The following is an 18241-nucleotide window of genomic DNA, read 5'->3' as shown; positions in this document are numbered from 1 at the left end:
ATATGATTTTACAGAAGGCAGCAAGGAGTACTTGAGCTCCAAACTGTGAATAGTGCTGCTAGGACACAACTACTGTTGAGAATGGGTTCAAATCCACTATACATTGAAGATCTAAATGAAATAGCTGAGCAGGAAATTACATAGAAAAAAACTCTAGGAAGGTAACGTCTTGGGACTGAATTATTGCAGCTTGGTGGAAACTGTTCTTCCAAGTGCCATCTCCATCCTCAAACTCTGTACAGGATTCCTGTTTGTTCCTGGAGTTGTACTGACTGAGACTAGTATACAGGTCTTGGCCTTATTATCTGTTAGTTTGTAATATCTACTACTTGATGACTTGATGAGAAATTACATTTTAAAAAGCTTGATATTAATTTAAAACCTACAAGGTTTTGCTCATTATTTCGGAGACAGCCTGTTCAACTCCTATTCAGCAGCTACAGCAAAGTCTGCTGACCCCATTGATGAGGTAATCAATTATGCTGGAACAAAACAAACTGGTAACTAGAAAGAAAGGAAACCTATGGTTTTATACAAAGCCAGAGAAAACAGAGAGAAAGAGCATTTGGCAAATGATACAGGACAAAACGCTTCATTTCCAGGTTCCAAGAAAATATATTTTAAATTCGTACTAAATATGATTTACAAAATCAATGTTCTGTGCTGGACAGCTTTATTTAGAGTGAATGAAGACAAAACAGGGCACACATCCAAAGCTGTGGCTCTATAGGAATGTGCAGCTCTGGAATGGAGGTTTATATGCCAGCAACTGCAATTATCCCAAATAGTAATGATTTAGCATTCTCTGATGTCTACAGTGCAAGAAATATAGGCTATACCTTTATATCACAGCCATCTGAATTCCAGGTTTAAATTCTGCCTTTAAAGAGACTGCAGCACAGCTTGCTGCTGTGTGAACGTTGGAGAACAAAAATGATTAATTCTGCCCATCAGTGAAGTTTTTCATGACTATCACAAGCCTATGCTGTGTACAGCAGAAAAAAAAAGAAAATCATTTATATGCTTAATTTCAAATTGTTATTTAAGAACACAGAACAATGCTAATTACTAAACACTGGGAAATTTGAATAAAATATCATAAAATGCTGACTTAAAAAAACCAACTACCTTAAATCTAAACGCATTTACCAGATTTTTTTTTTAGTGCTTGGTTTTACAATCCTCAGTTCAGAAAGGATTTTCACATTAAAATTAACAGAAGAAAGTAATTGGGAAAGAAGTAAATCAAACTAGAAATATATTATCTAATATGAGCTCCCATGATGAGCTGAACATCTGAAAAAGAGTAGAATGATCAATTCCTCACTGCAAGACAGAGAGAAGCAAAGGGTGTCTTGAAGAAAAAGATTTCCTTTTGGAATCACCACAGCAGGAGCCAGAGGAGGCTTTGCACCCAGAGACCTACTGTTGTCTGTTAAGCTAACAAAACTAGACTGGAAGAAGGAAAAAAAGTAAGACTTCATCTTTTCATCCCTTTCCACTTCACCGCTTATCTCCCTAGTGCTTATCTTGATCCCCGTTTTCTTTTTCTGAGGATTTTTTTTCTCCCTCCCCCCTTCCTTCCTTCCTTCCTTCCTTTTTTAATCCTGACATGGATATCAGCATGGGTACACGATGCCAGCTGCGGCTAACAGTCCTGGCCACGCTCATTTGCATTGTCACACTCCACAGTTACAGAATATGCCACAAAGGACCTGGAAGCAATTGGTAATAGAGTGCCACAAATTCCAAATGGCGCTGTGAGCCCGCATGGAGGCTGCGAACTGAGCGTCACAGCGTAGGCCAGCCTGAGTGCTTGCCAGTGGCTCTGGTCATGCTAAAGGACATAAAGACCTCAGAAGCAGAATCTGAAAGGAAATGTGCAAGTAACACACCTAAGACAGCCGCTTGTTACCCCTTTGCTGTAAGAGCATAGCGCAGGACTTGGTTTGACTTTTGAGGAACCCCCAGTGGCAATTTCTGGGGAACGTGCTCCAGGACGCCTGCACGGAACAGACAAACTGCGAGATCATGACTGTATGGATGTGTTCTGTATATCACAATGCAATGGTTAGACTACGTACCGAACTGGAAGCTAAACTAACTGTGAGAATAAAATACACACAACACAGACGTGTTATTCTTGAACTTATCCACGGAAAAATTCTAATGCAACGTATTATTCCTCCTAGGATTTGTGCCAAATTGTTCCCTCAGTTACACTACCTCCAACCTGCCCTGCATAACTTGGACTATAATTTGAACAGTAACTTTTACACTAACCCCAGATAAGCAGCAATGAGCAATAACTTATTAGTTGTAATCTATAAGATATGGAGATACAGTGAGAGAGATCTCACCAAATGTCTCAGCCCAGCACACTGTGCCACCTGGAGTTCAAGTGACTTTGGGGTTAGGACTCCATCCAGAGGGAATGTGTTGCAAGGATCACAGATCTGAATGAAGTACTACTAAAATAATCTAGTGATTATCTGTAGCTCTACGTTAGACTGAAAATATCTGCATTTTCTAGAATTTCCTTGCTGTCTTAAAAATCCATGTTGAATAAGTCTTCATGTAATTCAAAGGAATAAAATCAAATACACCGGGCTAACTTGGCCAAGAGTATCATTGGGTAATTTGCCTCATTTTATCCACTAATGGCATGTCTCAAAATAGGAAAAATTTGCATTATTAACCTTGAAATATGAACTTTGCAAATCCCTATTTCAGCATGTGCATTATAAGCCCACACCAGGATATACTTTTAAAAAATAAAAATAAACTTCCAAACTTTGAATGCACTTCAAGGGTCAAAAAGCAATGGGAACAAATGCATTATTTAATCATAAAAAACACACTCGCTTCAGTGCAAGGCTGAGGAGAGAACTCAGACTCCCAGAGGCAAGTGAAGTGAGGACTGCTTCGAGGGACTGCTGCAAACAGGATTGGTGCTGAGCTTTCTCACAGCCCTGCCTCTGCCTAGGAGAGATGGGAAGGTCGAAGAGGTGGAGAAGACTGGCAGCTGTTAATAAGAACAAGCTGCCATTTTCTCAGGAACAGGGAAACGGAGATTAAAAATGGTAAAGAGCTTCTTACTAACAAAAAAATAAACCCATTATTCAAAGCTGGGAAAAAAAGAACATCAAAAACACAGGGCTACTCACACATTCCTTTAACTCTATGATAAAATTCTTACCCTTTTTAATGGCACATTGCTACTAGCTAGATCTTTACTGCAGTCTCTGTATTTCGCCTTCATCCTCATTAAGAGTTAGGTCCGTTTCTTACCTGACTCAGACCCTGCTCTCTTTACCTTGACTTGACGATAACAGAAACTTTTAAAAAATGCTCACAATAATCATCAACTACGGTACGCTTACCCTGAGGTAGTTGAGGGTGAAGTTTGTCAGACCCATTCGAGTGATGTTTTTGGACAGCTGCTCCAGCACCTGAGGGTCTTGTGCCTAAACATCAAAGGAAAAAATAATTTTCACTTTGCTTTTTGTTTGTTTTTATGTGCTTGGTGGAGCAGAGGAGAGGGTTCTCTGAAGAGGGGTGTTGTTCCTATAGAAAAATTGTATTTGGAGGCTAAACTTAAGTCACAGAGTTACCACAACTATTGTTCTGCTGTTTGAACAGCAAAATGCAAAATCTCATTAAATTAGAGCAGAATAAAAACGGTTTTCTAGTGTCTTTCTTCCACCCATGCTCATCCAAGAGAACAAGGTGCTCTGGTCATGGACAGGAGGGCAAACAAGCAGATTGCAGTGCCTAGGAGGAACCCTCCAAAAAGCTTTGAGGGATCAGAGCGTACCTGTAGGCTTTCATTTGTCAGCTGGGAGGCCGAACAGACTAAGCAGATAACGGCAGGAGTAAAGAAGGTATCACTTTCTTTTTGTGGATGGGAAACTAAAGCAGAGAGAACTTGAGAGTCCTCACTCAAGGAGGTGCTGCAGTAGGCACCTGCAGCAAATTTAATCATGTAAACGGCACCAAGGGAAAACCCTGCTGATCTAGGTTATTTTCCCAGAATCAAACAGGAAAAATCCGAGCACAGTTCTTCCCAGGCCCAGCCAGGAGCCCTACCTGCAAGACCAGGTTTCTCTTTAAAATGAGATCAGTCTTAATGCTAAAATTAATATCTGCTGGTTGTTGGCTAACCCTTTTTGAATCACAGCCCCCTAAATACAGAACGTTGCTCATGGCGATCCTCATTTTCTCTTAATGGGATGCTGTTGAAGAGTTCAGAAGATCAGCCCTCTGAAATAAAAGAAATCCCTAGGATAGAAATGGTGGGCCAGATTTTAAAAGGTATTTCTTCAGGTCTATAATAGGATTTTCAAAAACGTCCAGGCTGCTTAAGTCTTTTAAAACTCCTCACTGACATACAGATATGTATCGTGGGATATCAAAATAACTCAATAATGTTAAAATAAGGTCATTCATTTGACCCTGTGTTCTTACTGTCTCTAAAAACCATAGTCCTGCAATTAATTTTGTATATGGAGCCCTACTAATATGAATGTTTCTACAGTGCAGAACTGAAAGTAACAATAATACTCTGTAGTTCTTTTCTCTCAAACAATTTATCTCGTAGTATTTTGACGTTAACCCACAGAATATTTAGTGTTTTAATGTTCCAATGTTTATGTTTTCATTCAGCCATAAAAAAGACTTGAAAAAAGAAGATCTGGATTCAATTTCTAAGGGTCTCTAAGTAAATGTATAGTGTTTACCTGTATTCTGTCTCATGCAGGGGTGAAATTAGTTTGCCTTATTTAAAGACTACTTTCAATTTTTATGGGGAATGCTGAAAGTTCACTGTCTTTAGTGGAGAACATTAGTAAGAACAGCTTTTGGCCCCAAATCATACAGACCACTAAATGGGATTAAAGGAAAAAACTATGTGCTAAAATGAAATAAAAAAATAGAGCAATAGTGGCAACAATAGAACACTGAGAAACAAGAGAGTGATGCAGGAACTTGTAAATGGATGTGGTTGCAGGCAAAACAAAATATTTATAGTTAATTGCCTTGGGTGTGAAATTTGCTAGAGTTCTTTATAAACCTAATCTCATCTCTTTGCGTTAGGTCAAGTGAAAAAAGGATTACTTACATGCATGGCTAGAATGCTGCGTGGGACTAATTCTCTGTACTGTCTAATAGTAAAGTGCCATGTTTTTATTCTCATAAGATCATCAAAAGTAAACTCCAAGATAAGACGTCCTTCTGTGCATACCTAGAATACATAAAAGACATGAAATAAATGCCCAGGAATTTTGTTTTCAGCGATATTGTATCATCAGTTAATTCAAACAACATTCAGAAGTACCCGAGCAGTATCCTATTGTTCATCTCTGCTAATTGTTTTTCTTTCTCTTGGGGAGAAAAAAAGCCATGTGGGAAAATGACTCATAGGCCTTATTGTGGATACAGTAACTATAGATACTATAGATTTTATAGCATTTTATAAACAGAGAGCACTGTGTGCACTAAATCTTATTTATTGCATCAATTCTCTTTCCCTCTCAATTCACTACTGCTAATTAATGACTCAACCTTTCAGTGCAGGTGATTGTGGTGCAATCGCATACACTTGATGTCAAGTTGCTGAATCAGCCTTTCCCAACTTGTTTTATGTTGATCTTCCTTCACAACAGACTGGTATATAAACCCTTCTTTTACGTACTCAGTTGGAGTACGTAGTGTCTGCTAGGGCTGTGGCCAAATCTGATTTTTTCCTTTTTTTTTTTTTTTTTTTGTCTTTTCCAAGAGTTCTTGTCTTTTCCAAGTGTTCTTGACTTTTCCAGGCATTTTATCTCATTTCTAATTTTTCTTTCATTTATTATCTGCTTTTATTAATCCCCTCTTCCAAGGAAAGCCAGGCTGCATTGCCACGGTGGGTTTGAGAGCCGTGGGAGCAGAGCAGAAGCTCTGAGACAGCCATGCACAGCCATCGGGTGCAGTTTAAGAAAGGAAAGAACGTAAGGGAGGAATAAATGCGGCAAGTGGCAACTACCTGAAGATGAAAAATAAAATATAATACTGGAGACTTTTAAACAGCTGTCCACGACTTCAGGTGGAAAAAATACTGTGGTCTTCTTTAAGATGCCAAATATACTCCTTGCATGGCATCCCACCTCAGGGTACCAAGGAGTACTGTAAATGATGCCTGATCTGAAAATTAGCTACCTCTGTTTTTATTTATTTATTTATTTATTGATATCTGGATGTTTAGCCTTACAACTCCTGTTCAAAGTAAACTTGCAAGTGCAGGGTACAGAGATGGCACGGAGAGAGCAATTGGTGCAGTGTCTTTACAGTGCGGAGCACAAACACTTGCCTTAGCCTTCCATTTTGAAGGAAGCTTCTTGCAACTTTAGTTTTAATTCAGCTAATGTCTGGCTTGAACAGCTAGCCATGCTAGAGGCAACCGAGCCTTTTTTCAACCCCTGACCTCAGACTTGTCTAGCTCCCGCTACGGCAATGTGTGGTCTTTCTGGTTAATCGTTCACTTAACGTCACCGCAGTTTCTTCTCATAGTTGTTTCTGCAAAAACAGTTAGGTAACTTTAGCAGACGTATTATACGGATGGATTATTGCAGGCCTAAGAAGAAGAATCTTGCAACAGGTTTTCATCTGCCCTTTTCAACATCCCTCAGTGCCTTCAAATTTTTTATGTGGCTTATTTTGTCATTTGACTCTGATTTTGATTTTCCTATCAGTTGCACTACGATAAAAGATTACACACGTATACGCACACACACACATACGGATTCCCACGAGAGAAACGTTTTGGCATATTGATGTTACTGTGTGGAGGCCAAAGATCCTGGTTACCGACCAGTTAACATCAAAATTCTTCAGGTTTAAAATAATTCTTATACTAATACCTGTGGCTTCTCAAATATTTCTTCTGTAAAGCTCAAAAAGGCACAGCCCTTAACAGGTTTATTTTATACCCTGGCATTAAGAAATTTTAACAGAAAAACTGAAACACATAACTCATATCACAGCGGTAAAAATTTATACATCTTACAAAGGAATTTAATTTCCCTATGCAGAGGTGAATTTTATGTATTGCTTTTAATCAATAAAATTGGCACCGTTCTTATTTTAAACCGGCCTCTCTCTCTCTCTTTCTTTCGTTCTTTCTTTCTTTTTTTTTTTTAAAGCCGCCTTTTACACAGAATCCAAAAAATCAAAAGGGTCTCCAATTAAGAAAACATTTTCTGTTGTGCCGAATTCATGTTAGCGTACTGTGAGCTCTGACATTTTGTTTCTGTGGTAACCACAATCAGCTGATTAGTTGGCATGGCAACAGAAAAGATGTAATCCCAGCAGACACACTCTAATCAATGCCCCCAGCACAGATGGTCTCCGGAGGATCAACAAGAAAGAGGCTGGCAGGCATTCAGTACGTCACGTGGCTGCTCTAGACTAGGCCAGGAAAAAGCTAAAAAAGAACATTTCTCAAACTAACCAATTGCTTTTTAACCCCTTCACTGCACTTATTAATTGCAGGAAATCCAACGGCTGGCACCTCGGAAAAATAACTTCAGTCCCGCTCCTTATTGCTCAGATTGTCAATTTTCTAACGTAACGCGCCTTTTAAAACTCCTCGGCTTTTATTAATGACCGTCTCTCAAACCTGATTCTTTAGATGAAAAGAAATCTAAAGCTTATAGAAACGTGGAAAATGCAAAATATTGCTAGGAAGGATTAAAATCATTGTGAGTTTTAAGTGCTGCACGTACAAAATACAGATGATCGACCTGTTGTTGGGCACAGAAAAAAATATTCTAGCAAAAGATGCTCATTGCAGTAAAGGTAAAGCTCACCTTTGCAATCTATCAGGAAATACCAAAATCACTAACGGCAGAAAAACAGTTTGACCACACAAAGTTGGAATGCCGGTAAACCCTGAGGATACCGACGCGGGCGCAGGAGCGCTCCTAATGCCTTCCTTTACATGGGGGGGGGAAGAAATATCTACTGGATAAACCAGTGCGGCAGCTAGGACTTGAAGCTCTTCTTTTATTGCATTTAATTCATGCTATTGAACTGTGTTCAATTTTTGTGTAGTATTTATTTATTCCCTGATAAAATACATTTTTTAGTGTTTTTCTTACTTTATAGGGTCTAATAGTCCTCTTAAAACAAGCTGGACAATTTATATTCTTACAGTTAGGTATGTGCTTAGCTATGTTTGTTTGAAAAAAAAAATTAGAAATGCCATTTTATATACGCACTCAGTACTGCAGTAGGCAGGGAGTTGCTCTAACCAGGAAAATGTCGAAACGAATAAAATGCAGCTATGCATTCCCGACTCCACCCATGATGAGAACTGTTTCAGGCCGTTATATTAGAAGTTAATGAATGTGTAGCTTACAGGTTGTTTGTGAAACTGAAACAGCTGTTAAACAAGTACAGTTAATCTGTGTTTTTGCATACAAAAAATATCTTTGCAGCAAATTCAGTGGGGCAAATTTAGAGGTGATGTAAGGAGCTACACTCCAGCCGCCAGAGAGCTGCTTACTACGGCAGGTCCGCGTTTGGTCTAACACCAGTGCTGTAAGAGTCAACAGTTGCTCCTTTGGGTACAAATCTTTGGTATCTTTGCTAGAAGTTACACATGGGCAACTGAGCCAGTATTAGACTTTAACATATTTCTGAAGGAGAGTAATATATTCTTTTTCCTTTATGCTACCGATTGCTGTGGTTTTTTTCAAATTTGTTTTTACTAACCAACTCCTATTTTAAACATACACACACTACAAAACCCTATTTTTCTCCTACAATCCGAATTATACGTCCCATGTGAACTTTTCCAAAGAGATACAGGGTTTAAACTAGAATCCCCAAGAGGAACTTCACTGCTGAAGCAGGTAGCGTGCCCCTGGAAGACAGCAACGCGCACGGAGGGGCTCACGGATTATAACAAGGCTGCTGCTCCCGCCCCAGGACCGAGGCCTCTGTGCCAGGCTCCCCTCGCACAAGGTGTGCACACAGCCCAGTCCTTGCTCCAATGTACCTTTGACTTTGTCTCAGCCGCATATTGTCTTTCTTTCCAAAGTAACAGCACTGGAACGTGGTGTAATAATAATGCAAAATAAACTAATTGCATCGACAAAAATATGTTTTACTTACTGATTCCAAAAAAGTATGTTTTACTTACTGATTTTCATTTAAAATTGCATTAAAGCTAACACAAAGGGAGATGACATAGAAATCTTGTTAGGGAGCCACGCAAAGGGGGAAAGCAGCTACCATGTACCCTCTTTGTTTTCTCTACGTACGCCTACCACACACAACCCTTCATGAGCAGCGAGGTGGGAAAGAGGTGCCACCTAAGACTCCGCAGTCTCTTTGCATGTCTCTCCCTCTGCGTTTGTGTTGGTGGATGTAAGTCACAGGGGGGGCCTGAGTGGGACAGCCAGAACGAGTATACCATAAAAAGCATGCCTCAGTTCACTGGTGCTAAGGACATGAGTGGCTCCTCTCACTCTTGTTTGAGGCCCGCTCGAAGAGGCATAGCGATGTCAGGGAAGAAGATGCTATAAAAGGTTGGGACTCAAATACGTGATAAAACTGCATATGCCACGTGAGCAGCGCTTGCGGTGCGGGCAATAGCCGGTGCCTTTTTCGACTCTGTGACCTCTGCAGTCCCCCGGGCCAAGGGTGCTGTGGGCAGGCTAACTCCTCCTGATGCCCCTTCTCCTTTAAGTTTTTCTCCATGCAAAGGGTGCAGTTCATACAGATGAACAGGCACAAGACAGAACAGACTCAATTCCTGTTAAATTAGTAAAGTATGCTTTTCCATTTTGACATCCACTTTACTGATTTTTTTCAATATAAGATTTTTGTTTTAATTTGGTATATTTTCCACCTTTCTGGTCCTGCTTTTATAAATACATTGCATCCAATTTAATTACAGGAATTAGCTGCAGGATTGGAACTGACCAAAGCATGAAGATAATTCACTACTGATTACAAGTATTGAATATGTACTAACTGCCTGATCCCGAGCACGCTTAAATCAATTGAGTTCTTCCATTGGCTTCACTGCCCTTTGGGCCAGCATCCTACTGTATTAAATCACTATTTGCCTAGAGATTTACAGTGCTTGGACTGGGTAAGTATAAAATGTAAAGCATACTATCCAGAATGGTATGTAGCAGCAATGTAAAATTTCATTGTTGTTTGAAAATCAAGCCAAGAGAAAAGGAGATAGGCAGGTTGAATTTAACTCACATACATCTGATGGCTCTGGCAACTTGGCTTTATGTGCTCCTTTTGCAATCTCTCTGGGAGAACTGCAGAAGATGCCCACAGAATTTTCCGGTCACGTAATGAACACAGAAAATAGTAATTAAAGGGCTTCAAAGGTTTGCAGTATTAGAAATAATCTCAGTGTACCAGAAAAATGCAACAGCCAGTATTTTTCACCCTTATATACACTGAAGAAGAAAAAAACAAAACAAAAACCAACAACATGCTGCATTGAGTCTTCCCTGTTACCTTGGTAAACATGGGTTTTCCATGCTGAGTGACCATGGTGCATTGATCACAGTCCACTGTGATGGATGAGTTGTGGTATGACTCTTTTGAGTGCTTGAGAATGTAATACAGGTCTGTTACACCTCCTTCAAAGACAGTGCTAAAATAACGAGGAATGAGGGTCCTTCCAATTGCTGTGAGGAAAATACAAAGCAGAATTCAGCAAATGCGCCAGGTTATGAAATCTCAAACCATTTGCTAACAGAACATGAATAATTTTAGTGCAATGAAATCAAACTTTCATTTGAATAATATAATGACATGTTCTCTCTCTGCTGTCGAAATGAAGTTGTGCCTGCTCCCATTAAAATCAATGAAAACGGCTTACTCCATTCAGAAGGAGCGGGCTCACCTTACTTAGTGTTTTTACATTGATGGAGAGTTAGAGTCACTCTTGAAACAATTTCTTTTTGTCTCAAAATAATTATTATACAGGAAGCCACATGGTGTCACTTCTGATTGAAAGTTGGATATTACTCATAAATGAATAAATACAAGCGGTGAGCATTTACAGAAATATATTTGCACACCCAAAAAGGCAAAGCACATTTATATAGGGAGTTTATGCACACAAATATCTTTGTATGTGTGCACATATATATTTATAAATACCCACACACATATATTCCCCCCGCCCAAGAGATTGAATAAGGCGGCTTATTGCTGAAAAATCAAAGTCCTGGAGACTAGGGGAAAAAAAAGAGAGAATGCAGTATAAGATATGTTATACAATATATATGACCGGGTAGTCTACTTGAGATCACTTTTTAGACTGGCAGTATTGCTGTCATAGGCTAGAAAGTCTGAGCAGACACCTTAACTAGCTTATACACACTTCTTAAACCCTGCAGTATGGACTCAGTGGATAGAAATCTGCAGCACTTACTTGGACAAAACTCTCACTGAAGTCACAGCACTGAATTCAATAGCAGTTTCAGATAAGGATTACAGGACCTAACTCCAAATAAGTAATAGTAATAGCATTTCAGATGCACAGACTAGCCGAAGCACAGACATCAAAGGCAATTATCTGGCATGCAACTGATGTTTTCTATCTCCTTTTTTACAGATAAATTTGGATGCAACCGCAAGCTTGGTATTACAGAATAACGTTTTAGTTTATAATAGACCAATACTTGCATATCGAATGACTCATTCCTTTGCATACACTAATTAATCCATATTAATTCTGACTGGCGGATACATAAAAATTACCTCCATTTTACAGATGGAAAAACCAAGCAACCTAAACTAAGTGTTTTTGAACAATGGAGATAGAAAAGTCATCATCAACAGGCAAGACTGGAGCTCATGAGTTCCTAATTTTTACTACTAGGACTATGTGGCGATTCATACCGCTTTCATTTGCTGTGTGTTTTTGAGGGTAACTTCTAAAAAACTTATTTTCATGGGAGTTTTGGCAGCATAAGAGCAAAGGTCCTGGCTCTTAAAATGTATTTGCAAGGGGATGTTGTAAATTAAAAAGTATGAGGTTTTCACAGAGAGTTTCTGTGCAACTTGTTTCTGCTCTGTACACTACATTCTGAAATAGTGCATGTGCAATTATAATGCACATTACATAATGGAAGTTTACAAACATGGAAAATAAGGACTTGCTAAAGATTTTGCTATTAGATATTAACATAATTTAATGTATAGAAATATACTGCACTTCCCAGATGTGGCTGACAATTCAATGAATACACTGGGAATAACTATTCTACAACTCAGGCTCTCCAAAAAACCACCCATTCACAAGCATATATTAATTTTCTATAGTCTTTTAATTTAATTAAGAGAAACTAAAGTCCAGTGTATCAGCATAAGACTGTACTCAAGCTTTAACTCCTCTTTTTCATGTTGCTTAGTCTGGTATATAGTAAAATACGAAATTTACCCATCAAGTTAATTTCTTGCTCCCCTAAGGCTAATTAGCGCAAATTAAATTTCCTGCTAATCATCCTAAGCAATGAATGTGTGATATGAAGATCCAGCGTTTCCTACTGATTGTGATAAACCTAAATTCATGTTACTTGTGCAATGCATAAGTATCAAGTTGCATATCAATGCAATAGTTTCAAGGATCTTGAAACTATTTTAACTGCAGTTTATAGATAGGTCTCAAGGTAGCATGGTCATATGGTGTTGTTTTCTGCCTCGTTTCCAGTAGCTACAGCACATTAAAGAAGGCAAGAAATACATTAAATACCTTATTCGTATTACTTTTCCTGACAAGCAATCTCTGTGTTTGCCATAGAGATATTATGCCACTGTGAATAACAAAGTGAGGGACCTAACGAAGAGAAATAGAGGTGTACAAAAGCATATGCCCCATGGAATCTGATTTTCCAGTAGAGATGTGTGTGCAGATGCTGTCTGTCTGTAAAACTGAAATAACTAATGTGAATGTCCAGCATAAACAATTATATCTCATGTTCCCCTCCAGGAGAAACATTCACAGAAATGCGTATTAACAAGCAGACCTGTCCTCTGCTCACTAGGTTGCCTTGCCAGAGAATACTGAATCAGGTTCAGGGTTTTAGTTCTTTTCCTGAAGCAGCCAATGGCTCAAAAAGATCATTTCAACTCTAGGATGAAGATGAAACTCTCTACAGTGGAAATAAAGCTTTTTTTGTGCAGGAGATGACATTTCCAAGAACAGCATAAGGCTGTGCCATGAACACTTACAAAATCCAGGCTCCATCACAGCCTTTATGTATTTTAAGTGCAAAGGGCCTGCTTTGATTTTTTTTCCTCCAGCATGTAACTGTGAGCATGCAGGCACGTGTGTGCGTGCAGCCCCAGCCCTGCCATATGTATACAACTCGTGCTTGGGCACAGGGATGTGAATGTGACAAATGTGCCTTGTCCTCCTGCTCCTGCAGTAGGTAGGCATACTCAGAGATGGACATACACACTCCCCTGCATCCGCCACTGTATAACCTCAACAGGTTTACGGTAACATCTTGTGACTTCTGCCAGGTAGGGAAGTCAACTGAAGGCTCCTTCCTAGGAGGACTCAAAGTAATGTGAAGGAAGGACTGTGGGACAACTTGATGACTATGGCCACTTTTGCAGTTTTGCCATCCTTAGGCCAGAAATGTGAACTCACACAGTGCAGAGCACAGAGCAAGCTGCAGATTAGGAAAGCAGCCACAGAGTCATATCTGCACCTATATAAATACTAACAGGCTCCAAAAGTGACACTCCCAGAAAAGGCCTTTTTATAGCGTGAGCTCTGACGCCCTGCACTGCAAGATACTGGATGCTCTGTAAATGACAAGGAAAATTCACCTGCTCCTCAGCACTCAGGCATAAATTCCAGACCACTGCAATGCTGCTTTAAATGATCATTTTGTCACGGACAGCATCCTTCATTCCTACCTGAGTATCTGAGGACATACCATTTCCCATGAGAAGTGGGCACTGTCCCTTAATGTGTGCTTCATTTGTGCTAGCAAATCCCCAGATAGCAAAGCAAACTGACAAAGATCAGCTGGATTGAGCAACAAGTAATAGTTATTTATATGAAAATGTCTACAAGAAAGGCATATCCAAAGTGACTATTTTGCACAAAACGTAATGCCTGCATCAGCTGGAATGACATACCTTTAGCCTATTCAGTGGTGTAACTGCTTGGCTACACGTGATTTTGTATACCTTTCAGGTGAATCAAAGACCAAAATACAATTTTAGAATTGAGGAAAGATAGGGAGATTTATGACATTGCCCAGAATACAAGAGGTTCAGAAATCAATTAATCTAGTTTATGAACTTACGCAAGAAGCGTTATAGGTCAGTAATGGCTATATTGCACAGGATTTCTTAAGTATAATTCCTAGGATAATTCTAAAGAAAAGTATAAAAGAATCTGAAAAATTAAATGGTTTGTGGTGCGCCTCTTAGGGAGGTAGAAAGTTACATCGTGCCCAAGCTTTTTGGCCTTGGCCTGCAATGATACACTTCTATCACACTGATATGATGCTATTATTTTCATGCTGCTGTTTCATTTATTTCCTATCTTAAGTACGTTTGCCTGGATGTAAAACAGTTTCTCTTCTCAGGAAAATGTTTAAGCTTAAAAATATTTTTCCATCCCAAATTAACCCAAAAAGTCAAAAATACCTAAGTAGGAATGGCTGTAACTAGCAAAGTTCAGGGTTTTTGCAAACCTCAGACTAGCTGTGGGGAAAAGCAGATTAACAAAATACTTTGTAATACAATTGTGGTACCATCACACACCATATGGTGGTGGTACCGTTTTTTCCCCAAGGAAGATTCAAATAAAACAGAAAGTAAACATGTTTTTCCAGTTCACAGGAAACTGGTATTATTTGTGGGCTAGGAATAGAAGAACACTTCCTCCCTTTGTGTCCCAAAGATAGGCCGTCAAATCTGAATGCCCTCTCTACAGCATGAAGGTTCATGGCCTTTTTTCAGAAGCAGGGCTTGATACCAAAGCCCTCCTTTGTTCAGGCAACTTGCCACATCTTGCCTTCCCAGGACAAACTCTCAGGGGCACAGACTTATATTTAGCATATATGTATACGGCACGTAAGATAACTGGAAAATTGATACAGAATCTTTAGGCGTTCAAACTATAGAAGTGTTAATCAATGAAATAAAAATTGTGTTTTTGTTGCTTCCAGACTGTTTTTTGCAGCTCTGAATCCTGTACTGTTCTATGTCCTAAATCACAGCTATGATATTAAATAAGTAATCAGATACAAATTTTTTTTTTTTTAATTCCACAGAATCAGCAACAGAATAACAAAAACACCCTGTGCCTATAGCTTAGATGAGATCTGCTTGGAAGCTGTGGTGCAGACTGCAGCTGATTATATGATGGACACGTTGCACACAGGCTTGAGAGACTCCACTGGTTGGGGCTGGAGGGGAGGGCTGGCTTCCAACCCAAAATGCTGGGTTGTCCTGTAAAGCTCTAGCTCCATGAGAGTATTCTGTCTTAGAGATTATCATAGTTGGATCTCAGTGATTAAATGGAGATGCTAAGACTAAATCCCCCTCAGCCAGGTCTAGGGAACTCACAACATGGCTTCCCATTGACTGCAAACAAGCTTTCCTGGGCACTGTCAGAGTAAGCTTGAGCTTTCCATTTGTTCTTAATGGACATCTTTTGGGCACTGTTAATTGATATCAGTGTGGGCCTGACTCTGGCATGTTTATTTACATATGCTTCTGTAACTGGAATAAAAAAATCAGTACACAGAAAGCAAAACACTCTGGAGTGATATAGAGATATCACTGTTGTTATTCTGTCTGTAATAACAGTTTACTTTCACTTTACTAGCCCAAACTTGTCTCAGTGAACTATCACATTAGATATGTCCTTCCCAGTCACAGTTTACCTGGGTGGGATGTGGAGGGAGGTATATTCACTGTCTGAGGGCTTTGCTGAACTACCTATTCCATGGAGAAGGGCGATGGAGAGGGCAATTCAGAGACTGAGGCTGGTCAACAGTAAAGCTCCAGATTCAGATGCACTGATTTGCTCTCTGGAAGAGCTGCAAAGCAGACTGCTGATGTGAACATCCCTTCGCATTTATAACGCCTTATCTGGTGAGTGGATCCAACCCAAACAAAATGAATCTGTCAATTCCCAGAAAAAGCTACTGTCAGATTTGATAGGTATGGCATGAAAGGCAGTGAAAAGACAGTCTAATAAGTCCAAATTCTGCCTCATAAATGTGTGGGCAATGTTGATTAAGCCACCCACATGCATCCAAGGCAGAATCTGGCACACACAGACCTGTCCTATTTTTTTCCCTATCTAGTGGGTACGATTGGGCTCTTATCATTTAGTAAAATGATAGAATATTTATAGAATAAATATTAAAATGGATGATAAATCTGAAATTGTTTTACAGGAAATTTTTATGTTATTTAAGCAAATTAACAAATTATTAAAATTAAATGTAGAATTTTGAATCAATTACGTATATTATATTTAAACATTCAAAAAACATCTGTATAATCCACAGGCGCTAAAGATTTCAAACTCCATGAAGCTCTGAAGACAGTTTGCAAGTACTAATATATTATATTGATAATAAAGCACAAATCTTTGAGAAGTAAAATTACCAAATGTACATTCTTCCATATCCTTACAATTTGGATTTTATCTTTACTGATCTACTTAGCACCCTGTGGAAATTAGGGAAATCTAAGGATTCCAGCTATTTTGCTTCTGTTCTCAATTTTGTAACAAAGCTGCAGAGTGGGATGAGTAACATGTTGATTCAGTGCTGTGACTGAGTGACTTGAATCCTTCCCACACCAAGAAGCCAAGTTTTCTTTTTTTCCCCGTTCCATCTGGATTCATCTAGAAAGAGTTCATTTCATTCTACAGACCTATTTTTCTCTTGCCTTATTCTTAAACTTTGACTATTTGCCTGTTCTAGATAACAGGCTTCTACTTTCATAGTATCTGCAGTCTTATCTATCCATATATCAAACTACTGCTATAGATTAAAGTTTTAACTAAATAATACTAAAACTTATAAAATTTTAGATATCTATGTTTTCCTCTACAATTCCTTCTATTCAGTTAAATTCTACCGTTTTGTTAGGTTTGACTCTGCTTTTTCCTCCATTTTTTAACAAAGTTCAGCATTTGCTATGCTACATTTTACCCTGGTGAGGATTTGCCTGCATAATTTTGATTCAGTTGGCAGCATATTTCCTTCTCTCAGAAGTCTATAACCAGCACTTGAATCCCCCAAAACACACGTGAGTCAAGAAGAAGTAAGAGAAACCCCACCCAAGCAGGTTCACAATAGAAGATTGCTCAGGACCATGTCCACTGTTCGCAATATCTCCAAGGATGGAGACTCCACAACCTCTCTGGACAACCTCTCCCACTGTTTGATCACCCTTACAGTAAAGAAGTTTTCTTCTTATGTTTAAATGGAATTTCCTCTGTTCCAGTTTGTGCCCATTGCCTCTTGCATTTCAGTGGAAACCACTGGGAAGACTGGCGCCATCTTCTTTAGTCCCCCATCGGGTATTTATGCACATTGATAAGATCCACCCCCTGCAAGCCTTCTCTTCTCCAGGCTGAATAGTCCCAACTTTCTCAGCCTCTCCTCCTATGACAGAAGCTCCAATCTCCTTAACCATCTTTGTGGCCCCTTGCTGGACTCACTCCAGTCTGTCCATATCTCTCTCGTACTGGGGAGCCCAGAACTGGACACAGTACTCCACATGTGGCCTCACCAGGGCTGAGCAGAGGGGAAGGATCACATCCCTCAACCTGCTCGCAACGCTCTGTCTAATGCAGCCCGAGGGGCTGGTGGCCTTTTATGCCACAAGGGCACATTGCTTGGTCATGTCCAACTTGGACTCCCAGGTCTCTCTCTACAGGTCTCCCAAATCTTTTTCTGATAACATCTTGCCCAGTAAATGCTTTCATTTATAATATAGGGCCTCCAGCTTGGGTATCAAAGCTGACCACAAAAGCACACAGACAGTGACTGCCTCTTGATTAGACTGACTATGAAAGGGTTGATATATTAAAATAAGCACCTTAAAATCCAGGGCAAATAGGAGAACACTGACCCTGCATGTTTCTGTACCAGATTCAGGCTTTAAGTTTTTGCTCCTTATCCAGTGACAATACTCTAACAAGTCAGGGACCCTGCAGTGTTCTTCCTTATAC

General features: G+C 39.5%; 1 protein-coding gene across 11 annotated transcripts in view; it reads right to left on the bottom strand.

The window, feature by feature from the left end:
• The window catches only part of LDB2 (LIM domain binding 2), a 214721-nt gene that overhangs the window by 41461 nt on the left and 155019 nt on the right, over positions 1-18241 (bottom strand). For all 11 annotated transcript variants that reach the window (XM_068943319.1, XM_009673303.2, XM_009673296.2 and 8 more), the window contains exons 3-5: positions 10525-10697; positions 5120-5242; positions 3384-3467 (exon numbers count right to left, since the gene is read on the bottom strand). In XM_068943319.1, the coding sequence (XP_068799420.1) occupies positions 3384-3467; positions 5120-5242; positions 10525-10697 (380 nt within the window). The remainder of the gene's footprint in view (positions 1-3383; positions 3468-5119; positions 5243-10524; positions 10698-18241) is intronic.

Source organism: Struthio camelus, chromosome 4 (assembly GCF_040807025.1).
Source record: "Struthio camelus isolate bStrCam1 chromosome 4, bStrCam1.hap1, whole genome shotgun sequence".
Classification (NCBI taxonomy): Eukaryota; Metazoa; Chordata; class Aves; order Struthioniformes; family Struthionidae; genus Struthio; species Struthio camelus.
This window is presented reverse-complemented; position numbering and strand designations above follow the sequence as displayed.